Below are 26,116 nucleotides of genomic sequence, written 5' to 3'. Positions count from 1 at the left end.
TAACTCTGCCCTGGAGCAAAGGTTCATATGCATGGATAAAGATTAATATTTTTATTAACCTATAGCTCAGTCACTCTAGGGTTCTGCCCAGAATACTTCTGTTCTAGCCCTTCACAGAAACTGGAGTCTCCCAGACTGATCTCTACTCCTAACTGTATGGAGTATTACAACTCCTTACACAAAAACATAACTTCATTAAACTGAGGTTGCAAGTTGTCTGATTGAACTGAGGTTGCAAAGTGTCTTTCTGCCAACCTCCACCACTCTCATGTGGGAGTAGGTACACATTTTTAGAAACATGTATTAAATGGCTGCTCTTGCTAAAGCAAAGATCAACTGCACCCAAGATCTGATGACCCTTTCTGAAGGTCTCTATGATGAGGAACTGCTGTACATTTTGTCTATGGCTCCCATTAAAAACAGAACCACTATTTCTTGATAAAGAAATAATTACCAACGGACCAGAGACTCTTAATTTCCTTCCCTAGTAAATATAGGCACAATGCTGAACTACTCTGGTTGTAAGATCAAAAATATTCTGCCCAGGTCAAATGTAAGTGCTGCACTTTGGTATACAAATGGGTCTCCCCACCACCCTTACTAGTGAAATAAATGAAGTAAAATCTGCCAAAAAAACCCCTCTATATCTGTGTAGAATTGTCACCCAGTTTTCATCATATTTAAGCTTAAAAGCAAAATGAGAATTGTACCTGCAATAATTCTTTAGGGGGAAATTAGCAGGCATGCCAACAAATCCATAGTGTCCACTGTCATCCTCCTGTCAAAGCAGCAAACATGGCTCTGTGCTTTGGGAAAGTCAGAAAATTCCAGTGTACTCAAAGCTACCATTCAGGATCAGCTGCATAGAGGGAGTGTCCTCATAGAGTAGTTTCACTAATTTGAAAGCTTTATTTTCATACAAGCACAGAGCTAAAACCACTGCACTGCTCTGCTACTCCCAGACAGCCCTGCAGCACACCCACATGACAAAGCATCTGAATGCTTAAGGGTGATTAGTATTTCAGACATCTCCACAGTGACAGATATAGTTGCTCCAGGGCCCTACAAAGCCTTTTCATGACACTTCCAGCCTACACCATGGGTGGCTCCAAGGTATTTCTGTCTAACTGCCAAGTTTAAATCTTTGCTCAGGTGCCCTTCTGAAGGGACTCAAAGACTGTATTTTACCACACTAACATTCAACTTTTTCAGTGGAATCTCCTCTTGCACTCAAGACCAATGGCCTCATTCACCAAGAAATCCACTCTAGAGAAAATGCTGAACAGCAGCTTCACTCTATCATTCTATTCTCATCTGGTATCAGTCCAAAACCACAAAGCTGCTTAATAAACCCAGAGTATCTTGGAACACAATTAGCCGTTCTGCATTTACACAATTGTGAGAGTGTGACAATTGGCCACAATATGTTATCTAGTATATGAAAAGATACCATGAATAGTTCCTTGAGCAAGACAATCACTAACAGCTTGTCCAGGCATGGTTCTTATTTGTAACTATTAAAAAGTACAAGCTCCAAATGATGGTTTCTGGGTTCTTACAGTGTATCTTAGAGTGCATTAATGTCTCTTTATTCTCTTGAGATTTCCTGGGCTGGGTTTGACCTTTAGTGTTTTCCTCAGTAATAAAAATAACAGGGCTCTATTCACCAATGTGGCAGCTTATCTTATGAACCCATAGAGGAACTTAACACATGAGAACTATATAGAATCATAATACCATCAAGGCTGGAAGACACCTTTAACACCATCCAGTCCCATCCTTCACCCAGCACTACCACTATAACCCTTAAGTCACTAAACCAGGTAACCCAGCAACAGATCCAGACACCTCTTGAGCACCTCCGGGGTTGGTGACTCTACCACCTCACTGGGAAACCTATTTCCCAATCATCCTAACAGTGAGAAAAATTTCCTAATAACTAATCTGAATTTCCCTTGTCCAATTTTAAGGCCATTTCCTCTTGTCCTTTCACTGCTGGCACAGTAGAGGAAACGAGCCCCTGCCTCATTACAACCTCCTTTCAGGGAGTTGTGGAGAACGATGAGGTGCCCCCAGAGCCTCCTCTCCTCCAGACTAAACAAATCCAGATCCCTCAGCCATTCCTCATATAAGACATGTTTTCTAGTCCTTTCATGAGCCTTGTTGCCTTTCTCTGGACACTCTCCAGCACCTCAAAGTCCTTTTTAAAGTGAGGGGCCCAGAATAAACAAGGATTCAAGGTGTGGCCTCGCCAGCACTGAGTGCCGAGGGGTGATCTCTAACCTGGTCAAATTTGACAAAAAGTAGCTTCAAACATTACTGCAGTTTACAGTCAGGGAGAAAGGCAATTTGATTCCACATAATTGTCTAAGAAATCCACATGAAAAAGTTAACAGTTAATATATGAACACTAGGAACTCCTTTGTTCTCAGTGTCATTAGACATAAAACGGCATACCACAATTTACTGCATACTATTAGAACACCACTGACATTTTTGAATCTACACTAAGGCACAAATTCCCCAAAAGAACATCCAAATGTAACCCTAAAAGATACAGCATGATGGAGAACCTGGGGTTTTTAACTGCTAGTTCAATTTTATTTTATTGTCACAGTTACTTTCCCATAAACATAAAAGAAAATACAGTGCTGCCTTCTGTTAAGAGTGTCGTCCAGAGTTTGGGGTTTTTTTTTGTCTGCAGTGGAATATAGAAAACTAGAAATGTTTTTTTCGTGTATGTATGCCCGAAAAAGTTTAAGTATGCCCAAAATATACACACGTGTTTATTTATGTAGGAGGAAAGGATTATTATAAAAGTGGAGTTGGGGAAAGGAAGAAATATATATTACTACTTACTTGAAAAATAACCTGTAAAATCACCAGCTGTTTTCCCATATTTCAATTTTTTTTTTTTTTACATAAGACAATTAGCTCAATTTTCTACATTTTTTGCACAGTTAGAAATTCTGAATGTTCTAAACAGAAATCTTGAAACATTTAATTTTAAACATCTGAAATAGTGAAACAATTCATTTTTTAAATTCTCAAACTCAATCAAACATTTTGATATGCCTAAGTCAAAATGTTACATTTTAGTAGCATACTCTACATTTAGAAGATATTTTGGATTAAAGCTGATATTTTCGTCTGCTTGAGCTCCCTCATTATAAAACAAAAGTACTGCAAATTAGCTTTCAGAGCAACTATGGAACATTTGCATTTAAAAAATTAAGTCTTAATAAAATGGAGGCAAGCTTCACTGCTAGACTAAATGCCAGCAGGCATAAATCTGCATAATATTTCATATGTGTCTGTGTGTGTATACACCATATAATAATATGCTATTATTTCATATATCACTATTCAAAAAATCAATCAAGAATAATTCACCAAACGCCAGAATTAAATGCATTATTTTGGCAGTTTCATTTGGAACCATTGATATAGCCCATTCTGTGTAAACACAGAGACTATGCAGTCGAATATAAAATTCTACAACATATCAAATGCCACAATAGAGGCATTTAGCATTTCCAAGAAATTCAGCAAAGCAACATCCATTGTGCACTATGTACACCAGAATCAATAACTCTCCTAAAAAAGAGTTATGCTTTCTTGTTTCAGCTCCTATTACATGCTGTTTGAAAGAACAGTCAGAAGATGGTGCCTAGTCTCTATCTTTGCCAATATTTAATATAAATCCCTTCCATAAAAGTATAGAGAATTCTCCCAAAATTATTTACCAACCTAGTGAAAGATTTTTCCCCACTGCTTCCATTAGGACTGTCTCAGACAGTGCAGTTTTCACTGCTGCAAGAACAACCGCCCTTGCTTAAACTTTTTCTCTCTATTTTACAGTCTGATGCATGTATAACCTCATCTTCCTAGCCTTTGATTCCTGCACTAAAAGGTTGTCCCTTCTTAGAATCATCTTATAAACAAGCTTTCCACTCTGGGTTTCTAATATTCCTTCCTTTCTCTTTCTGTCTTCAGTTAAGTTGATCTTTCTTGAATACAGATATCTAGATCAGAGCAGCTAAGGTCTCATTAGAGCCTAATGATATTAATTCCTTCCTGCAAATACAGTCCTAAGAGGCAAACAAAATGTTGTCTGTTACCATAGCCACGTCATGCACTAAAACCAGATTAGTCGATAGTCATTTTATTCATTTTCCCATATCCCTTTATTTGTCTCAGGAGCACCGAAGTACATTGTCACACACATTATCAACTAGCATAGCATGAACTACCGCTTTCCTTCAAAGTAATTGTGCTTGGTCAAACCACAAGATTTAAGTTTGGAAAGCAGCTGTTGCTGAAGTCCAGCTACTGATCTTTGCTGGGCTACTGTTTGTGTTTTGTGACACGTCTCACCGAGCCCTAATAATGTACTGCAGAAAATGAGTGTCCCTTTCTCTTTGTTCAGACCTGTAAGAATTCCACTAAGTCTTGGAAATTTCTTCAGCCAAATTAAAAATACACTTTTTCCATGGAGCTTTGAAAACTTCTTCCACAGAACTATAAGTGTTCTTACCTGTACAGCGGCAACAGTCATATGACATTTCTCCTGTGACCCCACCCATCTTATACTTGCTATAGCTTATCTTTTTAATCACATACCTAGGCAACTACTGATGGTTTTTTGTTAGATGAATTCCCGGCATCTAAACTCACAATTGCTAAAATAAAAACGGTGAGGAAAACTGCCATGTACCTCATAAATTCAAAACTGTCATTTCCTTAGTTTTTTAGTGAGCAGTCCTGGTTTTGGCCAGGACAGAGTTAACTTTTTGCAGTAACTGTGAGGTGGCAAAGCCTGGAGCTGTGTGGGAGTGTCTGGGTTATTATATATTCACGTCATTGCTGGGGTGCAGAAGTAAAGGAATTCCTGGTCTTCCAGGAAGATATTTGTGACAATATAAGGTACTGAATATAAAAATAGCTTATTTTTATGAATTACAATTCATAGGAGAAGGTACATTGCTTTCAATTCGTCAACAAAGCATTTAAGTCTGTACAAAGAAGGGTGCCTTATAAATAATGTCCTAATTCATGACAGAATTTAAAATAAAGAAATAGAGAGATGTTATTGATATGCTTGAAAACATGAGAGCAGTTGTAAATCAGCACTTAAAAACATATGTATGGAAATTCAAGTTTCATAAGTCTGCTTAGCAAAATCGAGCTGGAGACTGGACCAGCTGATACAAGCCTCCATCCTACACAGAATGGCAACAGTATTCTCTAGTTGTGGGATACAAAGAGAAATGAAAACACAGTTTTTTAGGCAAGAGCACAATTATTTTTTTTTCTCAAATTGTCTTGTGCTACTAAGCAATAGAAAATTTTAGCTTCTGTAGAATCTTCCATAAACTTAGCACCAAATTAGCCGTACTATGAGATGTAAAACAACAACTAGATAGCCAAGATGAATAAGACAGTGCAGCAAATTTAGCTAACAATATAGCTAACAGCTCTTTGAAACATGGGAATCACATATGGTATGATATAATGAGCATCACAAACAGTTTCAGGTTTTGGAGCTTTTTTCTGAAGTAACACTATTTTAAAGTATTTTGACAAAATTTGGGGTTTATTTAAAAGACCCTCTTTACTTCCATTAAGTAAAATAACTTTTCTGTAGCTTTTTTGAGCGACTGTCAGAGAAACACCCAACAGAAGTAAGTGTTTATTAAATCTTACTTAATTATAGCCCAATTATTAGCCTAACTGAATCTTCCTATCAATTCCAAATAGGTGAAAATCTCTGTAACTTTTATGATTGTGGAGAATTGAAAACACTGGTGAGACTAACTGCTAATTATTTTCACTTTAAAGGGGGGATGCAATGAAAGCTATTTGGTGTAGCTTTGCAAAGCTTTTGCAATTCTATAACCTTGAACTGATGGTGATACCCCAATTCCTGTGATTTTTGACAAAACTAATTAAGGTATCCAGCCAGATTATGTTTTTTTCATCTTCAATCAGAGCAGCTTCAAACTGGTAATTGTTTCCAGAGATTAAATGCCATTATATGTACCCAAGATATTTAAAGCCACGTATCTAAGTCTTAATACTGAGACCAGCAGGACAACATGGTGAAGAAGCAGTTCTGAATTTCAGTATCTGAGGACTTCTGCTTTCTGTGTTCAACATTTGCTCCTACTCTCATACAATAAAAGTCACCTGAAGCCACGTGGGGGTAGCAGCAACAAATCACCTATAAAATACAACCTGCAGGACCACATAACACCTAGGAAAGATGACTAATTACTGTACACAAAAATGTCTACAGCACAGGCCTGAGAATTTTACTGCAGAAATGTAAAGATGCTCATAGGGAGGACCAACCTGAAGAACTCCCCAAAGTCTGAAAAATCATATCTGTTTTCTGTATTACAGATTTTAAAGCCATATACCCTGTAATGGGTGAAACAGAATGACTGCTTTTACCTGATAAACATAATAGGATTTCTTCTTACGTATCCCAAAAATCATAAGAGAAAACTAAAAATCCCAAATTCCAGAGTACTGTCAGAGCCTGACAGCACAGCTGCTGTGTGCTGACTCTGAGTCATGCCTGTAGATTCTTTTCCAGTTTAAGTGCCCAGAACTACACAAATCAGAAAACATAATAATATAATAATATAATAATAATATGATAATGAATACATTAAGTGAGGAGGAAATTAATTTAATAATGCCACTTTAGGAACCTCTGTAGATTACAGCCCAAGTACAAATCCTCAGAGATACATAACTTTGCATCAGAACATGCATGCTTATTTTAGAAAAACATAAATTAACTTTAAAGCAAATTTAGTCAGAGATTATATACATACCCTCTGCTTCTCAGGGTCAACATATCGAATGCCAAAATAGTCTTTTTCCAGCAAGCTGTAATAGTTGCAGATGTGATCGATAAGAAACTGACCTTTGGTTTCCCTCTGTAAAAAGATAAAGGAATTTTACATTATGTTGAGTATTCCGAATTTGCTGTCTGCAAACCTATGCAAAGTGTCAAGGAAAATGACATATGAAATTTGTTGTTATTCAGATGAGGACAAGGATTTAACTGTTTATTGTCTCTGTAAGACTCAAGAGAATAAAGATCAATACACTCCCTGCACATTCACAGATTGGTCAAGAAAATATCATTACTACTTCTACCTCAGGAAAACTCATGCAGCTATAATGGCTACAAATTTGTGAGACTTAATATACTACTAGCAATCATATTTCCATGAATGCTATAATGGCATAACATTTACATATAGAATTTCAAAACACTCTGTGGTTTTTAATCCCCAAATTTGAAAGCAGATCTGAATGTGAGTACTCTACTGGATCTTTACACAGAGCCCTCAGCAAGAGAGGTCTGATCACTAATTCTCTCCATTAAGTCAAAGTCACAGTATAAAGAACAAATGCCCAAATGACTGAAAGAGAGGTTTTCAGCTTTGTGTTGTCACTGGGTAACTATGGCCATATCAAATCTTACTGTTATACATGATATTTAGCTAACAATCTCATTCTTTCTTTCTGTTTTTTTTTTTTTTTTCAATCTCAACAGTGTGGGTCTATTCTCCTTTATCTGATGCCTAATATGGAGATCCTACATGAGTTCTCACATTTCTTCTGATCCAGCTAATGTGCAGGTTTATGTTGTGGGGTTTTTTTTGAAATGTGATTTGTGCCAGTATTAGCATGGGACTAAAGCTGTTTTCCTGAAATAGTCCGTTCCAAACAGACAAAGGTGCTTCACTACACAGTGGTGTCAGGTCCATTTTTTTCCCTCTGTATCTATTTTTCCACCCTCATCCTGCACTGAGATGTTTCTGCTGCAAACCAGGAGTCTCTACCCTTTGCTGACATGAAACAATTTGAATTCAGCTCTTTAATGTCTACTGAATAGAAACTACACAGGACATGAAATCACTTTATATAAAAATAATACTTAATTGTTTTTCTCCAAACTATTTCCTGAAAACTTTAACATTATACCTTGTTCAAACTTTTTTAAAAAAAGAATTTAAGAGGCAATTTAAGCTCTAAAGAGCATGGCAAGCAAAATTGAAGGGACAGCATCTATATATCTCATGGTATGTTGTGGTGCACCAGTTTAGTGGTCTGTAGCTAGCTGGAGTGGACCCCAACAGCCCAGGAAACACAATTCTTCAATGGTACTTTATAAGGCTGGGTATTGCTAGCATATTCATTTTGCACTGAAGTAGCTGGGCCAAAACCAGCACCATCACCTGTTGCAGGTCATACTCTAAAGGGCAGAGGAAGCCATGGCCTGGGCACCACCACTGTCTAGTGAGCTCTACTGCTTCCCACAGGGAAAATAAGACATGCTTCAGGACTGGAAAGTTAGTAAATAATACAATCTGTCAACTAAATTTTTGCACCCTTATCTTTACAATTAATAAGAAATTCTCACATAGATACAGTTGCTTGTTTTTTGGTCTCCATCACTCAACAAACAGATAACTAAATAAAAAGCACCCTCAGATAAGGCCCTGACAGAGAGATGTATCACCCTTCCGTATGCTGATGCTCCTGCAGATGTAACCTTGCCTGCCACAGTGATCTCCTCTCCTCCTAAATTCACTTCCAGCCACAATGGAATTGTCAGTTTCTCTACTGATTTCCTTTTCCTAGATGTGGCCACCTCTGTTTCAAATGCTATGGCATAAGCCAGCTTCTTCCCCTACTCCTATCTGTGTCCACCTTCTATCTCCTATAAATTTTAGTCCTGCACTCTTCCATGCTCTCCTACTTGCCTAGAGATATTTCTGCCTTGTCTGCACATGGTACTTCCATAACTTGTTTTCCTATTTTTAAACCTCCTTTGTCAAAGGATGTTAACACAATTTGTCTGTTCAGTTTGTGCTCATCCAACTTCATGCTTTGCACCCTGCATTGTTACCTTTTCCCATGCAACTTAGATGCAACAAGTTTCTTTCCAGCCTCAAGACATTTAAAAATCAACTTTTTTACTGTTAAGAGTGGTTACATTCATTGACATATTTTTGTGCTGTACCCAGTTACAAGTATGGGCATCCTGGAGACAACATAGAGAACGCTTTCCTCAAAAGGAAAAGTCCTATCAAAGTCTGAAAAATACAAAAGGAAAACTGTCACTCTCCCTGTAGCTGACAAAAAAAAGGTATACACTTATGCAACCATATTTCAATTAACTGTTTTCTAACTTAAAATCTTGAAAGTGTCTGGAAAGTTTTGTGACTACGAGAAACCATCGAAATATTGACAAAATTGCATGGTGACATTTCATTACAAAGGCAGCAGGAAAAATTATAAACACAGATGTGACGTTTAAGCTGCATATACTTTTAAACTAATCTACAGCAAATTAAATAGGACTGGGAAATAATGGCTATTAGATGACTCAGGTACAATCAAACATGAAAAAAGATTTTACTGGCAAAAGTGTACTAATGAAACCCATTTAATAAAACACTGGAAATAGGGAAACCAGACCATCCATTTTTTCATGTAACAACTTAGAGAGTGTCACTGTGTCCTGGCTTGGCTATATGATGCTTGTATGCCCCAAACCAGGACACAGTAGAAGAACAGTCAGCAGTACAATCTTCTACAACTAACTACTAGGAGTTCGTATTCTAATCTATAAATTTTAAATGCCCTTTGCTTCAGTCACATAAATAATTACAAATTTCCAAGTTCCTGAAGAAACCGATAAAAGTGTACAGCACACGTAATGTTTATAAATCCAGTAACAATGTTTCTAAAAGGAATTGATGTCCTAGTTTTCTCCCTTGAAAAACAGATGAGAGAAACAAACCAAACAAAAAAGAGCAAAAAGCCTCCAAGCTAAGATTCATGCCCTAGCAGTCTTTAAGCCTTCTATGGATAAGTAGAAGGGACTAGTTAATAACTTCACCCTTGGTTAATATATACCCCCTTCAGTTCATTACATTTTAAAAAATATTCAAGATGCACAAAAGTCGGCTAAATCAGCACATGCATAATGTAGTGAGAGTCTTCATATGAAATTGTAAATGTTAAAATTATTAAAGCCTTCTAGACACCTGAAATTTGGGGGGAAAAAAGAGATCTTAATTGATACACAGAGAAAGATACTTTATGTGGCACATTGCTCATTAAGTCCTAATTCATAATAGATTGTATGAAAAGAAGGATGGGCAATGGCAGTTAATTTTATTTTCTGCAAGCAGCAGAATAAATAAAAATTTTCTACATTTCTCTAACAGTGCTTCAAATTCATCTGAGCTTTAGAATCTAATGATCTTTTTCTATTTAGTACTCATTACTACATATTACCATCCTACAAAAGAATATATTAAAACCAAATTTCATTCTGATTTGAGAAAGAATCTGGATAACACAAATTAAGAACAGCTAGTCATCCACAACAGAGCCGAGGAATGGATTTGGGTCAGAGAATAATGAATATAAAACATTGCCTGAAATTTCAGGTGGTTGCCATACAGCTTCCCAATTCCTTAAATGAATCCTTAAACAAAACAAATAAAAAATCCCAAACAAACAACAAAAAAACCCCCCACACACACAAAAAAAACAAAACAAAACAAAAAAAAACTAAACAAACAACCCAGTCCTTAAACCCTTGTATACAAAAAAGTATTTTGCAGCAATTCAGAAAAATAATGTTATATTACATTTTAGAATGTTTGTCAGAACACGACAAAAATTACATAATAAAGAAAGCCATTATTTCCAATACCACTGAAGAATTTCAGCCACAAACAGCAGGAATCTGAAAGTAATAATCAAGTTGTACATTTAAAATTTTCACAGCTCAAATATTTGAGAATTATACCACAGGTCACTCAGAAGTTATCCATTATTGTCCATTAAAGATGATATATGTGGGCAGAAACAACAGTCAAAAAAGTCTGTACATGAGAGATATGAAATGTCCTGAATTGTAATCAATACATTGTGTTTAATGAAATAATACCATTAAATAAGCCATTTTTTTCTAAGTCCATTAATTAAAATATGTCTGTCTATTTCAAATGAGACATATTATCATTCATATTTTTGAAACCCACTCAATGGCTTTAAACAAAGTCCTATAATGCAGATATTACACACACTCAAAAATTTGGAGATTTCTATAAATAATTGGAGGAATGACTTTCTGATTTATTTAGATAAATAGGCACAGACAAGATGAGTATGTTTTTCCTAAGGCTGTATTTGAATATCTGACCTTAATACCACTGAAATCCCACAACAAACCCCAACACATATGTAACAGATATAATGCCATGTAAATGACAAAATCCCCAAACACACAAGGTCAGTTTTCAAATAACTGTTAAACACTGTTTTTTAAGCTGGGTCAAAAGTTTTTGTTTCTATTGAAACAAATATGTATCCAACTAAACTTGCAGCTGCGACAAAAGAATTAAGCAAAATGGGATGTTCTGTACGGCAACAAGATATGGAAGACAGAGTCTTCCACTGATAGACTCACAGGGCAACCTGAGTTTGTTCCTCAGCTCTAGGAACTGAGTAATAAACTGGAAAAATGCCTCATTTTCCCTACCAAACACTCTTATTACAGCTTCGATTTCTGCAACTCTGCACATTTATAACCTAATTCCTTGGTAATTCCTCTGGTATACTGAAACTAACCCAAACAACAATCTTTGTTGCTCTTGCGCAGTTTAACACATTATCCCCATCTTGTGCTTGCTTTGGGGATTTCTTTTTTTATTTCAACTATCTTGATGCAACAGAAAAAGCAAAGCAGACTGTAACTTGTTCTACCAATTTAACAGTTCTCCAATGACGTAAAAAGAGATCACAAAACCTTCCTGACTGCTTCACAAATCTGAAAATGAGACGAAAACTACTTCTGGCAGTTTAAGATCTTACATTCAGTGAAATGTTTTCCCTATTTGAATTTGCTTCACTGTGGAGTTCTGTGTCTGTTTATCTGAATGTCGTCACAAGGAAGAGCAAGAATCACAAGCAGATTAAACACGTTTCTGCTCTGTTATCTAACCACTGAAGCCCTGCCAGCTGTGCTTATCTCTGTCAGGAAGCCACTGACATTATAGTCAGAGTCATAAACACTGTATTTATTTGTTCTGGGGATTTCAATCCCCATCCCATAAGTGTCTTTACTTGTGTGAACAGCTCCCAGCAGTGACCCTATGTGTAAAGCTGATCACATACTTAAGTGCTTACTTAAGCATAAAGTCATGCACCAAAAAAAAAAAAATTAAATAAAATATAATAAAACAAACTAGCAAAAAAAATTTAACACAACAAACAAAGCACAATGAAACCAACATTTCTCTCTAAATTAATGGAAAGTCAGGCTCTCAGGCAAGGCAAGCATACTGTTTGATCTTGTATGCTTGTTTTCTTTGGTGTGCAACATATTTTGAAATTATATGCATGTAAAAGAATTAAATACTTGTGTTGAAGTACAATTATGATAGAACTATAGAATGAAAACTAATCCAATCAGAAAAATGGACAAAACCATTGTGCATCTAAGGCAAAAAAAAAAAAGGGGGGGGGGAATAAAAAAGCATCTTTATCCACTAAAAACTGAAAAAAAGATAGTTCTGTTCACAATAATTATAAAAAGCAATAATTATAAAAAGCAACAGAGCTAAACTAACAATAATTATAAAAAGCAACAGAGCTAAACTACATCTTTGACTGCCATGTTTCACATTTTTGACTTTTCATTGGACATCCTCTACCAGTGATAAGTTCACATTTCTTCTAGGCTTTTCATGAGAGAAATTACTTGAACACCAACAGGCATGTCTTCCATTTCATTGACAATTATTCCATAGTCCATTACGGGACCAGCTCTCACACACCAGAGTATGGCTGTGAACAGAAGTCTGGGAGCAATTCCCTGCTCATGCCCATTTTGATACAGCTATCATCACATTTGCATTTCTCCAGTGGTACAACAAAAGAGTTCACTAAGTATCACTGGACTGGGATATGCCCTGGAATGGGATCCATTTAATATCCATCCTGAAGCTGAATAGGGAGGAGAACTAAGGGCACAGAAAAGGAAGACAACTAGGCATGCCCGAATACCTCAGTTGATCTTTTAGATCAACTAAGTTTGCCTGAATAACAGAATCTGGAACAGAACCCTCATTCTGCAGCAACCAAAGTCAGTGAGGTGGAACAGACTCAACTCTGACATGGAAAAACTGGGCCAGCCCTAATCTTGACAATATCCAATGCCCTCTGCAAATTTCTTATGGCTCTTTGGATTTATGGATTCACTGAGACTACAGATGACAGCAAGTACTCACAAGATAGACACACAGACAAGTCATTTGCCATTTTTTCTTCCTTCTTTGGGAACAACAACAGGAATATATGAAAATGTTTCACAGGAATTCAATATTGAATAATGTCTTCAAAATACATAGAACAATAAAATTATGCCTGTTTCATTCCTCAGCTAAAATGGTATAACTCTTTAAAGGAATTTCTTCCTTCCATAATCAGCATCCTACAGTATTTATACTATTGGAAAACACACTGAAAGTATAGTCTAGTCTAGTATATAACATTTAACTAGAAAATTTTCTCAGTTGTAAGAGGAGCCAGTTATAATTTACTTCTTTTATTATAGTTTAAGTTCCAAGATGCAAAAAGCATCTTTTGCTGAAAGAAAACAAACAAATTGGAAATGGAAGAGTTTATTTTAGAAACCAAATATTTATCACAGATTTTTCTTCTGTTATCAGTGAAGAATTAATTATATTTCTACAAACCTAAAATGAAGCAAAAAAAAAGGGCCAGTGATTTTTAATGAAAGGCACAAAACATGACATTGCAATAAAGTAGCTGGCATTTACTTAATTATAACAGTCCTCTTCCACATGTTATTTTATGTTAGTTATCTCTTGCAAAGTATATATTTTGTTCTATATACTATTTCTATATTAATTAAAAATAATTTATATCAACATTATCTAATTCCAGAACTTAGTGAAGGAACAATTTTTAAATCTGTCATTTAATACATTTTATTATCTATAAAAGTATGTGAATAGGTGATAGAAAACATTAGAGAACTAATGCCCATTTTATTTCATAGGGAATTTAGCAGTCAGTAGTGATAAAGAATGCTTCATGTCAGAGATACAAACTACCTATTACTACTCCTCTGGTTTTAGAATTCATTTGGTAACCTGGAATGGGTCTTAAAGAACACCACTTTTACAAACATATTAGTCTTTAAACTCAAATTTCTAAGCTCTTAATTATCAATTGACCCCTAAGCTATATATATTAATAAAAAGGGCTAAAGAGAAAAGAACCCCAAAACCGAGCCTTTATTTGCAGTTTCTTTTGGGGAAGAAATATACAAATATATCTTAAAAATAAAGGAGAAAAAAAGAAAAAAGAATATCTATGTTGGGAAGAAGAGAAATAAGGGAACAGCAATTTCAAGGATGTATATGTGAATGTAGCTGAGGAAGTTCTATTAATCTTTAATGAAACTGCATGGCTAAATGTACCTAACATTGAAAATTTACCCAGAAATAACTGCTGCAGTGAGGTCAGAAACATACTTATAAAATTCTTCCTCTGTGCTATGTTGTTTGGAAAATGAAGATCATTTGAAGTTATTTATTTTTCTTTAATTTACCTTATTCATTTGCAATAGATGGACAGATTTGCCCATAAAACAGCATAACTTTATGCTGTCTTAAATTAGAGGTTATTGTATAAGGATAGTGATGAAGTAATAACAGATTAAGAGGAAAAGGAAAAAAATCACACAACAGAAAAAATCCCACAATGCCAGTTCCATGAAATGAAAACTATTCTAAAAGCAAAATATTATGGAAAATGAAAAATATATTCTACTACACAGTAAAAGCTGAGGAACAGCGCTGAAGACAGCTAAGAGCTTTCACACAATCAGTTCTTGACTTCAGTAATATTCTGCAAGTAAATTACTCTGACCCATAGATAAATTATCAATAATAAAAAATAAATATTTATAGTTTTCATACTGCAGCTCTCAAAAGTCTCCACCAGTCTGGCCAGCAAGCACTGAGGAAACCACAAATGCAATATTCATTTACAGGGCTCATGCTCATTTGCTGTTGTGCACATGGGCATCACTTGGCCATTTAGGCTTTTTGTCCCTGAAGTGTCAGCCTCACAGAAGGCTTGCAGCATTAACTGCTTGCTTCTAATAACAGCTTCCATTAGCACAGCATTTGTGATGCCATCTGAGACAGTATTGATTTCTTAAAAGGAATTGAGTCCTTCTGTCAACAAATCTATCATTTTATTCAATATCCAGCATTGTTCAGCAAACCTGACTGCTTTCTCTCTTTCATTCTTGATGTCATACCACATCAAGGAAAGTGGACTAGAGATTTCAAGAATGAGTTCTCAGTCCCCACCTATGAAGCAACATAAAAGCCAAACCAGGATTTTAATAAAAAATATCTAATGTCCCCCAGTACAGGTGATGGCCAGCAATCCTCCCTTGGCCTGAATCTTCTCAGTAGGTTCAAAAGACACAGAAAAAACAGTACATATTCAAGCACAACTCCAAGTACCATTCTTTAAATATACCTTTTCCAACAGATGCATAGCAGTCTGCCCTTATTTTACAAGAAGTGTTTTTAAAAAGAAAAGCAACCAAAAATTAAGAAAAGCAACCAAAAATTCTTCTAGCCAAACAAGACACCTCCCTCAGCAGAGGCAAAAGGGAGACTCAGCAGTGTCTGACACAGCTCACTTATGCTGCCCACATGAAAACAGCCAGCCAGGGTAGTTGCAAGAATGTCCCTCCAGGAGCACATTTCAGGGCTCATGAACATATTGAACCCCAGCCATGGTAAGGGTCATGCTGGAACAAACACACCTTTGCTTCCACACCAAGTGGGAGAGAAGGGCGGCTTGAAAGGAGCTATGAGAAGAGCTGGGGAACCCCTGCAAGCCCTGAGACTGGCACCCCAGTTGATCCCCACATGTTTGTTGCCTCACATGAGGAAGCACATCTTAAATGCCTGCAAGCATGACATGGGATGTGCATGCACTGGTGGGAGGAATGGAGGAAGAAATGTAAGATATGGAACATAATTCCTAGAGGGGATGAAGTAATGCCCATTTGAAAAGCTATTAGAGTGATGTGAAAGGCTAACAGCTTACATAATGAACAGAATATAAGACTAGATATCACAGAAATTTGATCCATCACTCTGTGGATTATTCCAGAATCACAAACCCAGCTGTGTTGTTATTGATCTGGTAATATAATCTCTGGAGCACACCCAATCACAGAAAGTGCTGCAACTCACAAATAAGGTTTCGACAGACAAGACTCTCAGTTATGGTGAAGAAGTCACCAGCACTCAGTGAACCACCTGAAAGTTCAACTTATACACTAATCTCATGTGATAAGGGCCGAGATAAAAACTTTTGGTTAATTGAGAAATCCTCACCATGCTATGCACTTGAAGTGTCAGACAGACATATAATATAGTTATATCATTATGCCTCAGAGGACACTTGTCATAATACCTAATGTTTATCTTCAAAAAATGCACATTAAAAAAAAGTTTTTATGAAAGAGGGTGGGGATAAACACAAAGATCTCCCATCTTCTACCAATTTAGAATCCACCAATACACATTTTTTCAACTACTCATCCTTCTTACCTGCCTTAGGTAGAGTAACTCCTTTCTATCCATCTTTGGTAATATTTCAATATGCTTAATCACTTTTCCTATGTGCTTTGACTGCAGAAATTTTGTAACTTCAAGGATCATGTTGGCTCATTTCCCACTCAGAAAAGTGCTTCATTCCTGTACTTTCTTTCAGCAGACTGTGGAATAATTTTACCACAAGAAACGATTTCCAAGCTGCTCAACTAGTGCTTCATAGACACATATGGTTAAATATATTTTCCTGTCAGAAATAATTACACAGTAAAGAATCTTTCATCAGTACTTTTCCCCCCTCATAATAATCCCAGTTGTAAAATGCTTGTTTTGAAGGAAAACAAACATTAAATTTGTAAGATTTGACATTCAATCTTCAAAAGAGCAAATTAATGATGGATTGAAAACACTGAAGAAAGAAGTCCTCCAGAAGCTTTCCTTGGACATGGTGCCTGCACCAATGCACCCCAATAGTATTTAATAAAAGCCAGCTATTGGCATCAGGGGAGAAATTCCTTCTCTGTGTCATACAAGTTTCTGTCTCCTTGCCAAAGAAAAAGTCCCCAGCTCACAATTTTTTTTGCAGTAGGGAAAGCTGGATTGATTTTTTTTTTTCTTTCCTTCTTTCTTTCTGGAGGTCATTCAGTCCTTGAAAGACATACAAACTGCCTCATTAGCATTACCTAAAAAAAAAACCCTCCATTTGATAGCATAGCCAGCACTACCCTTGCGTTTATAATCATCACCTCACAAAATTACAACTATAGTCTTTTTTTTTCCCACTCTTTAAATAAGTATTTATGCGAATACAGATTGAAAACAAGTCTTTCTGAATTTCTTTCAACTATCATCACAAAAAACCCAACACACAATAGAAATTCAATAGAGGGCTCTACAGACTTATTCCATTAACCACAGCTGCAAAAAAGAAGATAATAAAACAATTGCATAATTGTTTCACCTTTACTAGACTTCACTTTCTCCCTTACTATGTCAGATTAAACTTTATCTTCCCATCATGTGCTCATATTTCCTGCTCCCACACACTCAGCAGAGATGAAAGGCAAGCTGACCTCACTTTTGCTGTTTCAGTAATTGATTAATTTTCCACATTTTTTTAGTTGGGGAACATACTGACACACTATTAAAATGCATCCTTTTTGACTAAGTTGGGAAGTCATCATACTTTTTTTCTTCTTAGCAGTAGTTACTCTTGTATCCCTTTTAAGATGGCCTCCCCCAAAATAAATCCTAGGATGCTGCAAACGTATCTTCACATCTAGTAAATGGAAAGCAAAGCCCTGAATTACATACCACATGCATGCAACTCACTTTTCCTGACCTTGCAACAATACTATTCTGTCTATTCTTTCCTATCTATAAAGGGCAAAATTTGCTACCTTTGGTATTTATAAAATTTTAGCTCTTGGCTGAAACTGAATGAAAAAAGGGGGAGAAAAAAAGGACTGCAGGTTATGTGTTTATATATTGGAAATTTTCTCTCCAGTGGCTGGCATTTAGGGAAAGCATTGAAAAATCAGTGGATGCAGAGGATGTTTATGCACAGTGATCAATTTCCCTTAACCACCCACATTGCCTGTTGTAACTGAACATAAAACTCATTAAAACAAAAAAAAAAAAAAAAAACCAACCCAGAAGATGATGCTTAATAGGATTGCCTGTATTCATTTCACTATGTGTAGTGGCAGATGAAAAAAAACATACAGTGGAAGCTACTTTCTGTACACAAATGAGCACAGTTCTCCTAAGCAATTTTTTTTTTAGGAAATGTGCCTTGTAAACAGATATTCAAACATCAAACCACAATTTTGTAAATAAACTCCTGTTCTCACATAGGTGATTATAAAGTGGAAGAAGACCTGGCAAAAAATACAACATACAGTAACTTTCATAAACAGATAGTACAGCTGGTTCCTAGGTCATTGTTGTATCAGAAGGGTCTCTCTTTAAATTCCTGTCATATTTAGAATTGAAGAAGAGCAATAGAAAATACCAGGAAGACAACTAAGCAACTTGAAAAAGAAGTGAATGGCTTTGAATATTGTTGCAAAATAAAAAGTAAAGATTTCTTATTGTCTTCTGAGAGTAGAAAACCTGTGCTTAACCTCTGGTAATTTGGGAGCAAACTAAGGCTACATTCTCCTCACCCAGGTCATCTACAGGTACTACAGGTTTATGTGAAAGAAAAAAACTTCTTAAAAACGTCTTAGGAAAGAGCTAGGTGCAGTGCAAAGCTGACATGCAGATTCTAAGAAGCAAAACTCTGACGGCTTTGTAACTGCTCTGCCAAAACTGACTGCAAAACCTCAGGATGGAATTATTTTATAATGAACCTCTTTTTCAAAACTGGAGAAGTTACATAAATGAGCAGATGACACCAAAGAATAAAAGGTATCTTATCTTGCAGCACAGGACAACTTTTTGGATTCCTCTTTCTGCCTGACATATCAATGCAAAAATAACTTTTGAAAAATAAAGCAAGAAACAAGCCAGCATGGAAATTAGCAAGAGAGCAATCAGACACTTCAGTGGCCTTGCACCTTCCCTTGTGGGATGCAGCAACCATCCTTAGCCATGTGCCCTAAGTACAAGGAAAGCAGCAGGCAGAAGGAAAGCAGAGAGCAGGGGAAGACTGATCTGTGCAGTTGTGAGGGCCTTCAGAAGACCACGGGGGTTAGCTCAGTTGGTTAGAGCCTGGTGATGTCAAGGGTGTGCGTTCATCCTCATATGAGCCATTCACCTAAGAGCTGGACTTGATGATCCTTGTGGGTGCATTCTAACTCAGAGTATTTTGTGATTCTGTGATTCTCTGAGGATTTCACCATCAAGTACGTCTGCTGCCATTAACCCAAACCCACCCATGTTCAAGTGTTCTCTGAAGAGCCTTGAGGAATGCACTGCACTGAAAACTCAACTGAGAAAGCACCAGAATTAAGCAAAACCATGTCAGAGACACAAGAATCAGTAAACCAGGATCTATTTTTCTAGAAAAGATGAAAGATTCCCTTTCTTACAAGGCATTTAAACTGTAGTTTAGTGCAGGAATAGCACTCTGCTCTTATGCTGCCCAGTCTCACCACCTAGTCTTCTCTAACCCTTCCCCGTTCTGCCTGTCTTCCTCTTAACCATGCAATGGGTGGTCAGCCTCAGTCCATGCAAGTAGGTATCACACATCGAGGTACCCAGCAGCCAATGCTCTGAACCTTTGTCTTCATCACCTTCTCTCAACAGCAAACAGAAACACAAATATGAAGTCTGTACATTGGGTTATAGGCATGGCAGGAGAGCAGCACAAGTGGACAACAGTGCACAGCCGTCAGAAAGCAGCAACCTACTGAAGGACACAGTTCCACAGGATGGCTGAAATGTGTTCCAGTAATTCCAGACATTACTGCCTGTTTAAAATTGACTCTGCTGAACCTCTGCAGTGCATACTCATACATGGCTGAAGAGATTGGTCTTGAAATATTTAATAAAGAACCACTCAGAGCAATGGCCGATAGATTAAAAATGCTGACCATCATCATGCATTTAGCTCATCAACGGCATTTCCTTTTCTAGCTTATGCTGTGTCTTTGCTGCGTCTCACACATACACACCCCATATTTTTTGTGCATGTGTGTCTATACATACACATACATGTACATACTTCGTATATAAATACAAAAAAGATGCCAAGAAAAAGGACTAAGGGGTTCTAATATTAGAAAAGGCCATTAGATGATTTGGCTATCTGCATAATTTGGAACAAATACAATTTTATCCAATTAACGTCTCATACTTGCCAGCCTTATCTTTTGTAAAATGAAGTAATTGCATTTTTTTTCTACTGCATGTCTTCAGACAAGGCAGTCAATCTTGATTTAAAGCTTTTTAGGAGACTGACAATATGCAGATTCTGATGCTGGTTAATTCTACTGCATTATGAGCTTTAAACAAACTTGGACAAAACATGGTTAGATTGTACTGGCAATGTAACACCACTGAGCACCATAATTTCCCACAAACATTGTTACTAAAATAAAAGTGCTAAAAAAGAGAGCTACCTATCTAGAACAATCTCTTTTCATCAAATGGATTTAATGAAGGACTATGATCTGTTTGACAGCATTCAAAAACTGTTATTTTAAAATGTATATATGCTGTCATATTTAATAATGCTCACTTTATCACAAGCCAGAACACATTACAAAGTTTTAAGCACAGCTTTCCTCAAAAAGTTCTAAGGTGCAGTTTCATTGAGTCCCTAAAACAGTTATAACCAGTCAACTTGAAGCATCATATTGGGTGAAATCTTTTACAGATCATTCAAATGTAGTCTTAAAATATACCTGCACAACAATCTATGTCAAACATCTACCTTGCTCCTCAACATCACCCTTCAAAATTATGCAAAACTTCACAATCCCAAAAGCTCCTCATATACCAAGCATAGTAGAGATTATAGGCATCCTTTCCTCAAAAAAGCATGAAAGGAACAAAAAAGCATTTGAAAATTGGGAAAATCTCTGCCCTCCAACAGCTGATGCTGAGCTAGCACCAAGGAAAGAAAAAAGGGGATTTTTATCCTTTGTATATTGGCACTGGAAACACCCAGTCAGTTCATGACAGACTAGTGAAACAGAAGGAAGGTAGGCAGCTTGCCCTTGGATGGAATTGCACATTCCCTCCCATGAAAACACAGGAAACCAGATGTCAGCCCTGGCTCTGTGGCTGTCATGATTCCTGTCTCACTGTCTCACTCAAATTTTCAATGTTACCCTGCATCAGGAGGAAAAACAGGTGCAGCTCCTCCCTCCTGGCAGAATCCAGGGAAATCCTCAGAGCCATGCACCAGATGCTTAAGTTAAATTTTATACTTGTCAAGGTTCCCAAAAAATATCTCAGCTATGAAAACACAGAAAACAGATCCTGCTTACAGCAAGCGGCAATTCCATCCACTTTAGACTCCTTGTGGCCATTTCAAACTCTCCTCTGTTTTTATTAGAACATTCCCCAGCTGACTTCATCCTCCCTCATCTACCACTTGGAACTATGGGTTCTGCCAGAGACCTTTGAAATTACCAGAAAGCTCAAACATTAAGATTCTTCTACTGCAAAATTGTTATTGGTTAATTACATTGTGCACATGAAAAAATAAAAAATTACAAAAAAACTCTGACAGATTAAGATAGGAATTCACATATTTTTTTCAGCTTCTTTCTCAAATCACCATAAGAAAAATTACAATATTCCAAAGCAATTCCAACAATAGGGCAGGTCTCAACCCTCAACTGCACAATCAGGTCACAGCTGTCATACCCTTCTCCTGTTTCACACCACTCTCTGTTATGGGTAATAGCAGGGGGTGACAGTGACAGCTTCCATTATTGCACTAAAGTTGTTGTGATATTTGATCTACTCCTGAAGAAATCGTTTGTCATAAAACTGGGCAATTTAAAAACAAAATTTTACATGGAAAACATGAGCCCCAAGCTAAGGGAAGTGCACATCTCCACTCAAAACACCAGAAAGTGAAAAAAGAGGGAGACACATTGTGTAAAGGCAGCTTTCTTTTCTTAAAAGACAATCTTCCCATTTGAGGAGTGATTTGTAAATGCTTGGAAAAGAATAGCAAACGTGCTGTGCGATATGCAGCAGATTAAATACTGCAACAAAAACAGCTGTCAATAAACTATTAGACTTCAACAGCATCCTGCCAGGACTACATAAATGAGAATTCAACTCAGCTTTTCTCCTGAACATAGAGATATTAATCTATGTCAAGGACAAAGTTTCAGCTTTCCTAGTGCAATACTCTTCTGCCAACACCATGGAAAAGCAAACATCTAAAGGCCATTTAAATTACCGGTTTCAAATTTTAAATTGCAAAATTAATCCCTTTATTACAAAATTATTTCTGATCTATAAATCCATACAACATATTCTACTGAAATGGCTTAATGGATCCAGACAATAAAACATAAACTGCAAGAACCAGTTTGTTTTACTGTGAAGATAAACATTGCGTTTAACTGCAGCTGCAAGACAACACAGAGGAATATCTGCTGTCTGAATTCTATACCAAATGTATAAATAGTCTTCATTCTGAAAACCTATGACAAACATCTGGCAATCTTTTCCATTTAATAAATTTTTTGTGCTTGGTAATCCAAGGTTTAATGACAAATTGCCTCGATTTAATGAATTATGTTTTGACAGTTTTCTGCCTTACCATTTGATTTCCTATCATGTGCAAAAATACCAGTATTACACTCTTCACATCTTGATGCCTATTTTGTTACAGTGAGGAATTATGTACTGTCAAACTCTATTTTATTGTACTCTTCTAGCACTGAGCACCCAAAACACAGCAAGAAAATCATCTGCATTATTCAGCTTGATAATCTAATCATGCATCCATTCCATCCACTTAACAACAGTATTTCAGTCAGGAAGACAGTCTTGCTCCAGACCAGCCTGAACAATTAGCCCCTCTGCAGAGGGCAATGTGTTATTAACTTTTCATCTTAATAAGATGACTGTTTCCTGGCAATGTACAGAAACATAGGTATAACAAAACTCCTCCGGAAAGGAGCTGCATTAAGAATGTAGAAGGAAATTTGTCTGGTAATAACAGCATCTCAGTTGCTAGAACATTCATGGAAAACATCTGAGTAATGAAGGTATGTATTTGTTTTCTTGTTAAGACTGGATTTATTTACTCAGAATGAAAAGGTAAAGACCAGTATCAGTGAATGCCAGAGCATGTCTGCCCTCAGAAACATGACTAGGGAAATACACTAGCTCTTTTCTAGATACATCTTAAGTTAATAAAAACCCTACTCTTCCACCTGCCAAAAGCATCACAGGGCAAATAAAAAGGCAGAGTGGAAACTTTCTTGCAATATTGGCTTCTCAGAGAAGCTCACAGGTAGCTCAAGGTCTTATTCAGACTATTAATCATAATCCAATATATCCTATATCACATAAAGGAGATACGAACAAGAATTTTATACCCCTGACAGTAATTTTTGTTACAGCCCTGAATAGTCAGATGATTCCAGTGGTGACACAGTATTGTATAGGGTAAGGGAAAGCAGAATCAATATCACAGAAAACAGAGGAGGAAAAGATTACTATGGGATACATCCAGCATCTCACTCAGCTTTGTCTTGGTAGAGTCTGTTGTGGCTGGCTCTACAGCAGCTTTACTGGTGACATGGTGGAATGCAAAAATAACATTAAAAAATTCAATACTAACTCACTTCAGAGTGTGCCATGACTAAAGCATGTAACAGTAGAGAGTGACAGTAGAATCAGCATAAAACAACATACTACTATCACCTCAGTAACACCAGCTTCTGGGCTAGAAATACAGACATTCAAGTTACCATGACAAATTTTTCATGGTTTCCAGAAATGCATGTGTGAGAAGAATGTTGATGAAGAAGTTCATTAAGCCCTTCTAAATCAGTAAGTAGTATAGCTAAATACATGTTCAGATTTCACTTTTAAAATACTGTCTGAAAAGATTATTTTTGGGGATCCTTCCTGAGAAAGGTCATATTTTAAAGTTATTTACTAGAAATCTTGGATCCCACTCTGAAAGTCTCACCAGCTTTGTAAATTAAAAAAGTCACAGCTTAACTCTGCAAGTGTCCATTGCTGAAGCAACTTTACATTTGATGGAGTCTGAATGAGTTAACAGCTAGAAGGAGGAAAAAAGAAAAAGAAGTATGCACCACACAGCACTTTGCAGTCTCAGGCTAGCATCTCAGCCTACAATGCAAGCTGCTATTCACACATCACAAAAAGGCTCTTCCTGCTAATCTGTGGAGCTCACATTCATACACAAATCTGAAGGTCAAATATAGAAATCAGTGCACAAATTATCTTGTCTTTGTCTCAATAAAATTCAGTGTATATGTAGCATGAGGAAGACAGGGTCACCCTTTTTTGTGTTTCCCTTTGCACAAGCTTACATGTTTTTGTTAACCTCTATTTAATAAATTATATTTTTTTTTGTTTCAGTGTGTTAAACATTGCAAAATGGCAGCCCATGGCACAGACCTCCAAAAGGTCTGAAACACATGCATATATGATGGTAATGCCACCTGCATACATCATGCATTCTCAGGAGAAGGTATGAGAGAGACAGATTTGCAAAGGGAAGGTGTGTGCCTAGATTACACTGCTCACTAGCATGTCCTCTGTGCAGGGCAGTAAAAACCAGAAAAACTGTCAGCAGTCATAAGACTCAGTAGTAGCACAGTGAAAGCACACTTGAAAGAGGCAGAACAAAAGCATAAAGCCTTTCACCAGCACCTAACCATAAGCCTAGGACAGGTGTGAAGGTTCAGCACTCAAGACACAAATGGATGTGCAGCATCCCGAGATACGCATGGATGTGCCAAGGATAAACAGCTACTGTGTCCAGACTGCTGTATCCCTTTAACCTACTTGCAGCAGGAGCCTTTGAAAAGTTTACCATATTCCCAAAGGCAAGCCAGAAAAAGTAGGTTTGCTCTCAGTATCAATTGTGCAGTCATGGGAAATTGCATCAGAGCGCTGTTCAGCAAAGGCATGAAATGGAACCAGTAGAACAAGAGGAACAACGTCTTCAAGGCAAAAGGACTGAGTAAATTATGCATCGAAACAGAGTGATTAAGCTTTATTTCTTCACTCTGCTTTCATGTATGCCAAAGACATCTGTGTATTAATTTCATTATTATTAAGTTTAATTTTAAATTTTTCTAGAGATGAAAAAGCTAATTAGTCATTATTCTTTTTATGTTCATTAGTTCAAAGGTAAGCTGACCAATAAGTTTCATAAATCTTAAATATTTTTAAAGTATCAGGGCTTGAAATTTTCTTTGAAATTCTTTAGGAAACTGAGTAACACAATGAACCTCTATTTTGCACAATCCTTACACTCTTTGATCTTTCCTTCCAGGAAATTCCAGTTCCTCTTTATATTTTAGCACACCTAATGCTACCAAAGACACTTCAAATGAGAGAGTGCACATTCTAAAAAAAATCAGCTTACAGGAACTTGATATTGTTTTATTTTAAAAATTAGAAGGTAAGAAAGCTCTTTGTATTTAGCACTTTGATGAATTTAGATAATCAATCACTGAATATTTATTGAACAATCATTGCTTAAAGTAAATAAAAATAAAGCCATTTAAATAAGAGGAACGGAAAATCCACCATTTTGAATCATCTAAATGAAAATCTAGCATTTAGAATCAATTTTTCCTCTGGTAAATAAACATGAAGCAAATGAGTTTTGCATGTATGATCTATGCAGCAAAGATAGCAAATTAAATGCCTTCCCAGCTCAAAGTAACATTCTGACCACTACTGCAGCTGTGCTTCCAGTGCACCGCCAC

The 26,116-nt window shown here is 36.6% G+C and overlaps 1 protein-coding gene across 2 annotated transcripts in view; it reads right to left on the bottom strand.

Annotated features, from left to right (window-relative positions):
* FRMD3 (FERM domain containing 3) overlaps window positions 1-26,116 on the bottom strand; it is a 132,104-nt gene that overhangs the window by 66,833 nt on the left and 39,155 nt on the right. For both annotated transcript variants that reach the window (XM_039729970.1, XM_039729969.1), the window contains exon 2: window positions 6,846-6,950. Coding sequence is in view for 1 of the 2 variants with exons in the window: in XM_039729969.1 (XP_039585903.1) it covers window positions 6,846-6,950 (105 nt within the window). In the remaining variant the exon portion in view is untranslated. The remainder of the gene's footprint in view (window positions 1-6,845; window positions 6,951-26,116) is intronic.

The sequence above is a fragment of the Passer montanus genome, unplaced genomic scaffold (genome assembly GCF_014805655.1).
Source record: "Passer montanus isolate IOZ18808 unplaced genomic scaffold, ASM1480565v1 scaffold7, whole genome shotgun sequence".
NCBI classification, from domain to species: Eukaryota; Metazoa; Chordata; class Aves; order Passeriformes; family Passeridae; genus Passer; species Passer montanus.
This window is presented reverse-complemented; position numbering and strand designations above follow the sequence as displayed.